The 12,953-nt window shown below is 43.3% G+C and overlaps 1 protein-coding gene across 9 annotated transcripts in view; it reads left to right on the forward strand.

The window, feature by feature from the left end:
• si:ch211-196i2.1 (collagen alpha-1(I) chain) overlaps positions 1-12,953 on the forward strand; it is a 144,478-nt gene that overhangs the window by 126,296 nt on the left and 5,229 nt on the right. For 5 of the 9 annotated variants that reach the window (XM_061799041.1, XM_061799040.1, XM_061799043.1 and 2 more), the window contains 22 exons: positions 1-107; positions 601-658; positions 733-840; positions 1,610-1,663; positions 1,824-1,877; positions 2,491-2,544; positions 2,629-2,682; positions 2,839-2,946; positions 3,084-3,137; positions 3,242-3,295; positions 3,384-3,437; positions 4,681-4,734; positions 4,975-5,028; positions 5,121-5,174; positions 5,343-5,396; positions 7,776-7,829; positions 7,910-7,963; positions 8,368-8,421; positions 8,975-8,992; positions 9,187-9,240; positions 9,388-9,450; positions 9,611-9,776. In XM_061799041.1, coding sequence (XP_061655025.1) covers positions 1-107; positions 601-658; positions 733-840; positions 1,610-1,663; positions 1,824-1,877; positions 2,491-2,544; positions 2,629-2,682; positions 2,839-2,946; positions 3,084-3,137; positions 3,242-3,295; positions 3,384-3,437; positions 4,681-4,734; positions 4,975-5,028; positions 5,121-5,174; positions 5,343-5,396; positions 7,776-7,829; positions 7,910-7,963; positions 8,368-8,421; positions 8,975-8,992; positions 9,187-9,240; positions 9,388-9,450; positions 9,611-9,776 — 1,438 coding nt within the window. Of the gene's footprint in view, positions 109-600; positions 659-732; positions 841-1,609; positions 1,664-1,823; positions 1,878-2,490; positions 2,545-2,628; positions 2,683-2,838; positions 2,947-3,083; positions 3,138-3,241; positions 3,296-3,383; positions 3,438-4,680; positions 4,735-4,974; positions 5,029-5,120; positions 5,175-5,342; positions 5,397-6,705; positions 6,819-7,775; positions 7,830-7,909; positions 7,964-8,367; positions 8,422-8,974; positions 8,993-9,186; positions 9,241-9,370; positions 9,451-9,610; positions 9,777-12,953 lie in introns of those variants that run through there. The other 4 variants (XR_009792013.1, XR_009792014.1, XM_061799044.1 and 1 more) reach the window with 4 other exon arrangements.

Raw genomic sequence — 12,953 nt, forward strand, 5'->3', positions numbered from 1 at the left:
GGAAACCCAGGGCCTCCAGGGAAACCTAGTCCTCCAGGACTACCAGGACAGAGAGGACATGAGGGCCCAAAAGGACTAGAGGGTCCACCTGGACCCATTGGTAAAGAGGTTGGTTCATTGATGTGCTGTTTGTATGAAGATGATCCTCATTTAAAATTAGGGAGACTCACACAAATGCCTAGTGAAGAAATAAAAAACAAAAAAAAATCATAACACTCATTTTACACCATTTTCTTACCAAAGAGGGTTGGATTTTTCTTGTCATTGCTCCCTGTAAAGTATTTGCAATATTAATTCCGTTTTATGTTTTTGTATTTTTTTTTTTTTCAAGAGAAGCATCATTTCACAAATTTGATGGATGTTTATACATGCATTTAACTTTTTCATTAGTCATCAATGGTAGCTACGGCAACAAATTATTCATGACTGACAATCTTGATTCAAAGATTAGAGATCTTAAAAAGTGCTTGAAGAAAAAGTTCAACATGTCTCCTTCGCTACAGAGATTAAATGTAGATTTCAAAAACATATATCCTTCAAGTCAATGAAATCCACCCTAGTTTATCACTTCAGTGATTATATGTTGCTGTTTACTCTTCTGAAGGGGGATGTCGGTCATCCTGGTGTCGCAGGAGATCCTGGACTTAAAGGAGAGAAGGTCAGCTTTTCTAATAGTCTTGAACTTCTGTACGTCATGAAATGAAATGGCACTCTACTGTCTGTTTCCGGCAGGGTCAGGTGGGGCCCCTCGGCTTCTCCGGTCCTGAGGGCACTTGGGGAGAACTTGGAGAAAATGGGGAAAGAGGCCCAAAGGGGGAGAAAGGCCATATTGGATTAATGGTGAGACAAGTTTTTCTTTATATTGTTTAGTATGTTTTTTTTGTTTGTTTTTTTCAGTAATAGGAGTCATCGTCTTCCACTGCAACACAGAAGGCAGTTTTATATAAATCGTGTTTTTGTAGTTAAATCTCAACACTAGCTATAAAATGTATATATTTCCTTTCATTTTAGAGTAGCTAGAGTGATCACTGGAATTATTGAAAGACTTGTTTTGTAACACAACTTTTTATGGTTTACTACATGGACAAAATTGTTGCTTCCCCTCTGTTAATGGAAGAAAGAAAAACACAGTGGTTACAGAAATAAATCTTGCAAAAGTAGTAATATATAACAATGCAATGGACATTAACTAATGAAAATCAGACATTGCTTTTGAGTTGTGGTTCAACAGAATTATTTTTCAAAACCGGCCTGGACCAAAATGATGGTACCCCTGGAAACATTTGAAAAGAATTTGACCATGGGGACATGTTCCAAAGTGTGTATCGTCTAATTAGGATGACAGATGTCTTTTTGGGAAAGCGCAGTGCCCGGAGAAAAGCCACGCAGGCACGGGGAGAACATGGGCGGGGCCGGGGACCGAACCCCGCTCCTCGGAACTGTGAGGCAGACGCTCACCGTGCCGCCTATATGTAGCATATCATCCAATATTGCTTACTTGATGTGCTGAATGATTCTTTCTGTAGCTGCTGACTGCCATTCCCGAAACTGCAGTTGCTTAAGACGCAAACAGACAAATGCTTGTTTTGATGTCTCTTTTAATGAATAGGGTGAACCAGGTCTGGTCGGGGGAATGGGCCCTCCAGGTGTTTTGGGGTTCGAGGTGAGTCGGTGTCTGTGACATATTGAATGAATCACAGCTATCATTCAAATGTATTCCATCAATTCATGAAATATCTTCCTTTCTGTGATTGTTCTTCAATTTTGTACAACTTTTGTATGAAGTTTTAATACTTGTTCTCTGTTGTTTGTTTCACACCAAGGGAAGTGCAGGAACTTCTGGAGCCCCAGGCCCAAAGGGATTTCAAGGACAAAAGGTGATATTTTATCCAGTATGAGGGCCATTCCACATATGAAATAATAAATAAATGTGAAATAATAATTTCAAATAACTGCGATTGGCTGGCGAGCAGTTCAGGGTGTACCCCGCCTCTCGCCCGAAGATAGCTGGGATAGGCTCTAGCGCGCCCGTGACCCTAGTGAGGAGAAGCGGCTCGGAAAATGGATGGATGGCTGGATGAATTGCAAATAATCCCTGCAAAAAAAAAATGTTTCATTATAGTTGTCCTGACAGAAATGGTAACTGTAGCTGTAGTAAGGGTTGCATAAATATGATTTTGAATACTAAATAGCTCTTCAACCCCTAAAATGGCTTTTTTTCTCTCTTCATCACCGACTTACATACCAAAATAGCTTCCAGCACAATATACGATATGACAATTACAATCTCATAAGAAGTTTACTGTTGATGCTTCACCTGTACAAAGGAAATGATATGGCTGTTTATCAGCTGTTTTTCTTGAAAACAAACAATTCTAAAAGCAATGGTCCGTTTTTCAAAAACCTTGGTGTGTTGTCCACCAATTCTGGAAGGACTCAAATGCAGCACGCAGTTACGGTCATTTGAATTTCTTTTACTTACCCCCCTAGGGAGAGTCTGGGACTATTGGAATAGCCGGACCTAAAGGCTCAAGAGGCCCTGCGGTAAAGTCTTAATTCTTTGAAATATTTGTGTCCAACGTGTACAGAGAGATATCTTCGTGAATGTGTGTTGTGTCCTTTTTAAAGGGAATACCTGGAGTGCGGGGTGTCAGAGGGGACAGCGGAAAATTGGGACCATACGTAAGTGACAGACATGAACAAATCAAATGTGCTATTCTTTTGGATTATATTATATGAACACAGATTTGTTACCAAATGTCTCAACATCAATATACATTTAACAATAACAAGACTATTATACCACTACTCCAATTTCCTCTTTTGTGATGTATAAAGGGTCAAGTCGGAAAGGGTGGTCCTAAAGGTGACCGGGGAGCTAAGGGGGAACCGGGCCAACAAGGAACAAAAGGGGAGCCTGGAGCCCCAGGCCCACCAGGGCAGCAGGTCATTGGCTCTATTTACTCGGTCTGTGTTCATGGAGCTGCAATGTTCAGAATGAATTCCCGATCCAAGTCAATTCTTGTGAAATTCTTTACAAAAATCAATACATTTGACAAAGTGAGTTGGAATTGACTTTGCAGGGAGAAGAAGGCTTACCAGGAATCCAAGGTCCTTCAGCTCTTCCTGGCTTAGAGGTAAATGCAAATGTACCCAAAATCTTGTTGTGTCCACCCAGACGTTACCTAAATCCTTTGATTTCTTCCACACCAACTTGTTTTGTTTCTTCTGTACCCTACAGGGGGCTCCAGGAGAGATGGGACCCCAGGGCCCTCCAGGTCCCATTGGGAACACTGTAAGAGTGTCAATGTCTTCAACACAGTTTATGTTATCACCGTTGCATCAGATAGCAGTTTTTGGAAGCAGTAAATATGACTTTGCAGGGAGGGCAAGGCAGACCAGGACCTGAGGGTAAACAGGGCGTAAAAGGTCAAAAGGTAACACGAGTATGATATTCAGATTTTACTCTTATTTCTCATATTTGCGTGCTTTGATGTTTTGTTTTGTTTTTTTTAATTGAAATTGATTTATTTTTTTACATCAAAATCCAGAATGTATATAAAAGCATCTTCATGTTAGCGTCTGGGCACTCAAATAAAAAACAAATGTTGACCTTTTGTATTCTGTTCGACACACACACACACAAAAATCTATTTTAGATTAACATAATATGTTTTTGCTTTAGTAACCAAGTACAGACATTTTTTTAACTATTGAAATTAGGACTACTGGACTACTTCTACCACTCAATTTACGAACAAATGTTTTATCCACCTTATTGAACATTTTTCACCGACAATGTGTTCAGTGTAATCCATCCATCCATCCATCCATTTTGTGAGCCGCTTCTCTTCACGCGGGTCGTGGGCGTGCCGGAGCCTATGCCAGCTATCATCGGGCAGGAGGCGGGGTCCACCCTGAACTGGTTGCCGGCCAATCGCAGGGCACATACAAACAAACAAACAACCATTCGCACTCACATTCACACCTACGGGCAAGTTAGAGTTGTCAATGAACCTACCATGCATGTTTTTGGGATGTTACACATATGAGTTTTAGCGGCACTGGTTAGAGCGTCTGCCTCACAGTTCTGAGGACCGGGGTTCAATCCCCGGCCCCGCCTGTGTGGAGTTTGCATGTTCTCCCCGTGCCTGCGTGGCTTTTCTCCGGGCGCTCCGCTTTCCTCCCACATCCCAAAAAAAAAACATGCATTCATTGGAGACTCTAACTTGCCCGTAGGCGTGACCGTGAGTGCGAATGCTTGTTTGTTTATATGTGTGCCCTGCGATTGGCTGGCAACCAGTTGAGGGTGGACCCCGCCTCCTGCCCGATGACAGCCGGGATTGGCTCCAGCACGCCCGCGACCCGCGTGAGGAGAAGCGGCTCAGAAAATGAATGGATGGATGGATGGATGGTGTTTTAGTGCGGATTTGGTAGCCTTTTCAGTTTAACATGGACACTCCCCTTCAACAGAGTCTTATCTCATTCAAAGTTCACCAGCTCCACTGTAACATTCACCTTGATTGGTGTCATTCAATTTTTTTTTTTTTTTTTTTTTTTTTTACAACAAAAGATATGTTTCTATTAATTGGCTTGTTATACTTAGATCATTTATGAAAATGTGAAATATTTCCTTGACAGTGTATTTTTGAACTAACAAACTTTCTTTTACCCTCACAGGGAGCTCATGGCAAGAGTGATTCCCCAGGAAAGATGGGTCATATTGGGCGAAGGGTAAAACCTTGTCTCTATTGTTGTGTTTTGGTTGCAGTACTACAGGAGATACAGTTTTCAGCATGAAAGAGTTACAAAAGCAGTCATTTTTTTTCCTGTTAAAAAGGAAAGTAAAAAGGTGTTTTAATAGAGGCAATGTGTGCAAAATGCCGGCTGGCTGCCACTTTGTCACCAGCAGTTTTTCTCCTCTGCACTTTCTTTGTTTTGCTTCATTGAAAAACATTGCAACCATGGCCACAGGGGAAACGGGGCAAAGCTGGAATCCGAGGAGCCAGAGGAATCAGAGGACCAAAAGTAGGTTATCTGAAAACAGCACCTCATGTTCTTTGCACATTTGATGACATCTTTAATTGTGAGCTCACTGCAAGTTGTCTTTTATGGTTCAGGGTGAAAAAGGAGAAACAGGACTAGCAGGCCACCTTGGCTGGGCAGGGAGCATTGTGAGTGACTTTTGTTTTTTCGTTTCGTTTGTGTTGTGGTGTTCAGCACCAATTACATTGTGATTGTGCTCATTGTGCTTAGTAACGTCAATGACAAAATGATCAAGACGTTCACTAATTGTTCAAACATGTAATAATCACCTCATGGGCATTCTTGATGTGTTCAAGGGTAACCCTGGTTTACGTGGAGAGATGGGGGATCCAGGTGTAAAGGGAAACCAGGTAAGCTGTTTCTGAGCTTTGTATTGCGGCAAAAATCTATTTTGTTGGAACTTACTTGCTCATTAAAGAGTTGATCAACTTCAAGGTGAATTTAACTCGTGGAATACACTGATAGTGTCATGGGTCACTCGCCTGACTTCTGTGCACTCAGTGACGATGTAAATGATTGTTGTCCATCTAGTTGAAGGTGTAGTCAGTTCAGACAGACTTCGGCTTTCTGCCATCCTCGACAGTATAAATGTTATGGATGGATTCAGCAATGGTTATACTGTATACTCAGTGGCTACAAATGTCGTACAGTTGCACAATCGAATAAAATTCAGTATCAGAACATTTTTGAGAATGACCACAATCTATTTCATCTGGCTTTTGTCATGCAAGTCAATACACTGATGAATGAAAGGATGATTAGAGTGTATGAATAGTTGCTACATCTACTTGGGGACAACGCTTCGTGTTTACTGCACACGAAAAATACATGTTATGGGGAATGTGTTGTACAAACAACAATAAATGTAATTCATATGGATAACCGAATGTTCAACGTATGGATTTGTTATACTAAGAATCTTGTAAAAATGAATTCACTGATAACTCATGTCAGTGAATTGGTCAGTTGAAGTAAAAAAAAAAAAGGAGGGAACTTTTTTAACACCTATTGTTGATAAACTGCAAATAGTATTCCACATACAGTACTGTGCTGCCACCTGTGGTGTGCATGCCTCAGCCTGACGGTGGCAGTAGTGTGACACAGGACTGACGAGTTGACAGTCAGCAAACTAAACTTCAGCCGTTCCAATTGTTTCCACAGAGCAAACATATTCCCGTGAGTAATGTTGGGTTATGTGAATGTGTTTGTGCTGTCCTTAAAGTAAAAGCTGTTTTTATCATTTAAAACATCCAGCCAACCATTTTCAACACCGCTTATCCTTAGGGTCGAGGGTCGCGGGACACCGGAGCCTATCCCAGCTGACTTCGGGCGAAAGGCAGGCTACACCCTGAACTGGTCGCCAGTCAGTCGTAGGGCACATATAGACACGGACAACCATTCGCACTCACATTCACACCGCCACTGAGTGGGAACTGAACCCACCAATGTCAGGCGAGTGTACCATTACCCCATCAGTGACTAATTTAAAACAGGGGTCACCAAACCTTTTGAAACTGAGCTACTTCTTTGGTACTGATTAATGTAAAGGGCTACACATTTGATACAGACTTCTGAAAGAACAAATCAGCTTCAAATAACCTTTAATGATACAAACCCCAATTCCAATGAAATTGGGATGTCGTGTAAAATGTGTTGCAGGCATCAAATTCATCCATCCATCCATCCATCCATCCATTTTCCAAGCCGGTTCTCCTCACGCGGGTCGCGGGCGTGCTGCAGCCTATCCCAGCTGTCATCGGGCAGGAGGCGGGGTACACCCTCAACTGGTTGCCAGCCAATCGCAGGGCACACATACAGAAACAACCATTCACACTCACATTCACACCTCGGGGCAATTTAGAGCGTCCAATGAACCTACCATGCATGTTTTTGGGATGTGGGAGGAAACCGGAGTGCCCGGAGAAAAGCCACGCAGGCACAGGGAGAACATGCAAACTCCACACAGGCGGGGCCGGGGATTGAACCCCGGTCCTCAGAACTGTGAGGCAAACGCTCTAACCAGTCATCCGTATTATACATGGGTGCACATTATACACGAGAAATGATGGTATGTTCACTTGACTGTATGTTGAAAAGGATTTGCAAAAGATATTCCATTTTTATTTACGTTTTACGCGACATCCCAACTTCATTGGAACTAGAGTTTGTATGTTATTATTAATAATGATATTCATCTATGTGAAAACACTAATCATGTTAATGGTTTGTCACAATATGTATCATCAACGATTCAACAATGTGAGACACCGATAAATATCAATATACAACATACAACATTTCAAGTGTTTACATTTCCAAATGATCACTTTTAAAAGATCTGTAGGAAATTGCAATGTTCCATCACTAGTGAGCCATTTTAGACCGGATGTCCCAGGGGACTGCCTGATACAACTACAGGCACGATGTTGGTGACCACAGTAGCGATGCGGCTTTCCCTTGGCCTAGATCATAACATCTGCAAATACAGTAGGTCTCGCAGGGTTTAAAACTAGGGGGGGGGAAAGTCTCGGTTCATAGTTCGAATTCTACAGTATTATTGTGAAGGCAGAATTTTCTAAATGAATCATACAGCTTTTTATTGGGTCAGTGATACCCTAACTTTTACCACCACTTTCTGTTTTGTATAAAGCGGATTCCTTGACTCAATTGTATTGTGCTTATGGTAGTGAAGGGGGCAGCTTGATGTTTTTGCCAATTCCCCCCCTCAGGGTGCAAAAGGTGACATGGGGCTATCGGGACTACCTGGACTTGATGGCACCAAGGTTGGCTTTGGATAATTACAGGTTTTTGTGACTGACAAATGGCCCTCACTGTCATTCTTTGATTGTGTTTTGTTCTTTAGGGTATCCGTGGACCTGTTGGGTTGCCAGGGCAAGTTGGTCTACGGGGAGAACAGGTAGCGCTAGGGGGAAAGAACTACCACCATATGGGCACTTTTCAAGTTCACTTACATGAATTTATGTTGTGTGGATGTGTGATGAGTCAGTTTGAGTCACTGAAATTCCAGTTATTGAGTTATTTCCAGTGCATTTTAAGATAGAAAATGATGGCTCTGGTTATTTCAATATGTAATAATCTACGTGCAACAGCAGACAAACTACAGTTGACATTTGAAAGTGTTTTACATGTTGAACTATTATATTTGTTACTAACTAGATCATGTTAAAAATGGTTTTATTCAAATGATTTGTAATGCAAAATAAAGGAAGGCGTTATTGTATTCAACACAGCTGGTGTTTTGACAAACATAAATTCCCATGCATTTAATGTCTTGGTTTCTCTCTGCTCTGACTTCGATAGGGAAATATCGGTCTACCGGGGCCGCGAGGAACATCAGGCATGCCTGGATTGCCAGTATGTTCAGTAATGTTATTCGAATACATTTTTGTTCCATCTTTTGCCATCCATCCAACACCCCATTTTCTGAGCCGCTTCTGCTCACGAGGGTCGCGGGAGCGCTGGTGCCTATCCCGGCTGTCGTCGGGCCCTGAAATGGTTGCCAGCCAATCGCAGGGCACATAGAAACAAACAACCATTCGCACTCACAGTCACGCCTACGGGCAATTTAGAGTCTTCAATGAACCTACCGCGCATGTTTTTGGGACGTGGGAGGAAACGGGACGGCCCGGAGAAAACCCACGCAGGCACGGGGCCGGGGATTGAACCCCGGTCCTCAGAACTGTGAGGCAGACGCTCTTAACCAGTCGTACACCGTGCCGCCCATCTTTTACCATGTAGACATATTTCATGTAACATCATGTGATCTTATTTGGATGACTTGGATTTTCTATTTTTCGCAATTGATTATTTCTTACCAAAAAATATGTCTTAGACTTAAGCAGATCATAGCACAGCAAAAATGTACGATGATGATTTGAAATGGCGTCCCTTTTCTCCTATGTTGCAGGGCACATTTGGATTGAAGGTAGGAGAAATACACAATTCTAAACTGCAGCGGGATATTGTTTTATTTTGCTAGACTTATGTTGATGCAATTGTGGCACTGTGTTTGAATGCAATTCACTGTGTAACTTTCTCAATTCTAGTGAGAACATTTGAATGAACTCAGAATTTCTAATATGTGCATGTTGTAGTCCTTATGTTTTCCTTTGCTTTAAGGGCATGAAAGGCTACCGAGGTTTGCCTGGTCTGCCTGGCAGAAGAGGCCTCCCAGTAAGTTGATAACATACAGTATCTCCTCCTAGTCGTACACGAGGGAGCCTTTTGTTATTGAGTCACCTCAAACGGACCGGACGGAGTCAGAAATTGATTTTATGGATCACATTAGCATTTGTTTGTGTTGATCGTCCTTATGTTTAGGGTCCTCCTGGTGTTCCTGGACCTCCAGCACCATCTCTAAACATGACTTTGATAGAATTGAAGGTTGGTAAAGAATCCCTTTATAGCACGGAACACAATACATTCCAGGATGCTGGTTAACATTAGGACAAAATAAACAACAAAAGTTGCATATATTTGAATGGAATTGGAAAGCACTAATTCCTCATTTTTTGTGTTTGTTTGTTTCTCTCTGTCTGTCCAGGAACTAATGTATGTGTCTGATAAACCCAATTACTCTTTGATCCAAACTCTTCTGGATTCTCTGGAGCAGGAGCTTCAACTACTGATGGATCCTCCTGATGGCACCAAAGAGCATCCCGCCACCACCTGTGTAGAACTGTGGCTCTGCCACCCAGAATACACCAGTGGTCAGTCAGCAATAATTCCAATTATTGAAGTTGGGACGCCTGTCGGTTTTTGACGCGGTGCCGCCTGAGGGATCGAAGGTCACGGCATTCAATGTTGCTTTTTCGGCCTCGCCGCTTACATGCAGGGATTTCTCCTTTGGATGATATTATGGACCGTAGATGATGAAATCCCTCAATTCCTTGCAATTGTACGTTGAGGAACATTGTCCTTAAACTGTTCGACTATTTTCTCACGCACTTGTTCACAAAGAGGTGAACCTCGCCCCAGCTTTGTTTGTGAATGATTGGGATTCGATTTTTTTTTCTCCCAAAAAAATAAACAAAAAAAAACGTCGCTAGACGTCGATGTGTACCGCAACATTGCAACATTAAATGACATAATTTGGGTTTCCAATACTGGCCCACATTTGTGGGAGCATTTTAATTTCAATGTTCACTCGACAGTAAAACATTTACGGCCCTCTGAAGAAAAGCTTTGAAAGCCCTGGTTTCAAATGTAAATATACTACAAACTATACTGTAATCCCACAACACTTAAGTATCATTTCAAACTTTTCCATAACATGAAAATGATTGGCTAACAGATGCTTGAGCTTTTTAACTTCTCAGCAGAGCAAAAACATCCATCCATTTTCCATAGCGCCTATCCTCACGAGGGTTGCGGGTGTGCTGGAGCCTATCTATCTCGACTAACTCTTGGCAAGAGGCGGGGTACACGCTGAACTGGTCACCAGCCAATCGCAGGGCACAAATAGACAAACAACCATTTGCACACACATTCACACCTACGGACAATTTAAGTCTTCACCTTGCATGTTTTTTGGAATGTGGGAGGAAACCGGAGTGCCTGGAGAAAACCCACGCAGGCACGGGGAGAACATGCAAACTCCACTCGGGAGGCTAAATTTGAACCTGGGTGGTCGGAACTGTGAGGCGGAAGTGCTAACCAGCCGACCGAAAACATACACATGCGATGAAGACTCTCCTTAACCTCTGCCAACAACCACAGCTAAACTTAGCTCCTCCCCGAAAGTCAAAGATCTCAGTCTCTCAGTCGACAAGTATCACTTCAATCTACTTGTACTTCCTTGACCCCAATTACTACTTTCCGTTTTTCATCCATCCATCCATCCATTTTCTACCGCTTATCCGAGGTCGGGTCGCGGGGGCAGTAGCTTTAGCAGGGACGCCCAGACTTCCCTCTCCCCAGCCACTTCATCCAGCTCTTCCGGGGGGATCCCGAGGCGTTCCCGGGCCAGCCGAAGGACGTAGTCTTTCCAGCGTGGCCCGGGTCGTCCCCGGGGTCTCCTCCCGGTGGGACGTGCCCGGAACACTGCAGACGCTGCACCGATCCGCCTTTCGATCTCCCGTTCCATTTTTCCCTCACTCGTGAACAAGACCCCAAGATACTTGAACTCCTCCACTTGGGGCAGGATCTCATCCCCGACCTGGAGAGGGCACGCCACCCTTTTCCGACTGAGGACCTTGGTCTCAGATTTTTGAGGTGCTGATTCTCATCCCAGCCGCTTCACACTCGGTTAGGAACTGCTCCAGTGAGAGTTGGAGGTCACGGCTTGATGAAGCCGACAGAACCACATCATCTGCAAAAAGCAGAGATGCAATACCGAGGCCACTAAACCGGACCCCCTCTACGCCTCGGCTGCGCCTTGAAATTCTGTCCATAAAAGTTATGAACAGAATCGGGGACAAAGGGCAGCCTTGGCGGAGTCCAACCCTCACCGGACTTTCCGTTTTTCAATTCATTTTTTTCACCTGTCCTGTTTGGCTGCCTGGTCATGCAGTATGGTGGATTTGTTTGCCTTTCTAGGCCAGAACAGTTTTGCTGTCCAACAAGGGAGTTTGATACACTCCCTCTGTGGTTATTTGTATTTTGCTGGAGCCATCCATCCATCCATCCATGCATTTTCTATACCATTTATCCTCTCCAGGGTCACAGGGAACTGGAGCCTATCCCAGCTGACTTTGAGCCCATAGGGGACAGGTTTTTGTGTTATAAAAAAACATGTCTCAACTTTTTACCACCATTAATGTGACCTCTAACTGTAACGCAATTAAAAAAGTGAAAGCTAAGAGAGGGAGGAAAAACAAATGACAGAGAATCTGGTTACACAAGTGTGCACACTGTTTCATAACAGGCGATGAGGCTTTGTTCAGAAATAATCCCATTCGAACGGATGTTAAATGGGAGTCAACACACACCTGCCACGGTTTAAAGTGCCTCGATTAACCCCAAATAAAGCTCACCTGTTCGTAGGTAGTGGCTATTACGTAGAGGTACGTGTCAACATTCTTCATATGTCTATTGTCTGGCCAATGGGATAGCCTGGCAAAACGGAAGCCTTGTTTTACAAAGAAAAAAAACACACTTGAAATCTTCCAAGCACAGTTTGCATGTCCTTTCCGTGCCTGTTTGGGTTTTCTCCGGGTACTCCGGTTTCCTCCCACATCGCCAACAAACAAAAAAATGGTGGGTTCATTGACAACTCTAAATTGCCCGTAGGTGCGAATGTGAGTGCGAACGGTTGTTTGTTTATATGTGCCCTGCGATCGGCTGGCGACCAGTTCAGGGTGTACCCCGCCTTTCGCCCAAAGATAGCTGAGATAGGCTCCTAGTGAGGATAAGCGGTATGGAAGATGAACGAAGGAATGAATGAAATCCAAATGCCTGTGGAAACGTGTGTTATGGTTCGAAGACACTTTGAAACAATTAACTTTCTGGTCATCATTCCAAAAGGCGCAGTATGTTTGGTGCCACTACCGAATTGCTCATCACTAAAAGAACACCGTACCTCTTGTGACGCATGGTGCTGGGAGCATCGTGCTTTGTTTGTTTGTTTATTTGGGGGGAGTGGGGCAGGCTAGAACAAGCAAGGTGCAGGGAATTACAAACAGTTCCAAATTCCAGTCAATGATAGCTCAGGACTCTCATGCTTCTGCCAGAAAGCAAAACAATGTCAGGAAAAGCTTACTAGAACAGCTGAACTTCATTTGGTATGAATTCGATGCATGTTCAATGGTGGCAGGTGTGTACTGACTCCTATTTAACGTGCGTTTGAATGTGATGAGTTAATTCTGAACACAGCCACATCCCCAATTATGAGGCTGTGCACACTCAGTTTATTTTGACTTCCCCTCTCGAAAAGACTGCTTTTTCTC

Source organism: Phyllopteryx taeniolatus, chromosome 15, assembly GCF_024500385.1.
Source record: "Phyllopteryx taeniolatus isolate TA_2022b chromosome 15, UOR_Ptae_1.2, whole genome shotgun sequence".
Lineage (NCBI taxonomy): Eukaryota > Metazoa > Chordata > Actinopteri > Syngnathiformes > Syngnathidae > Phyllopteryx > Phyllopteryx taeniolatus.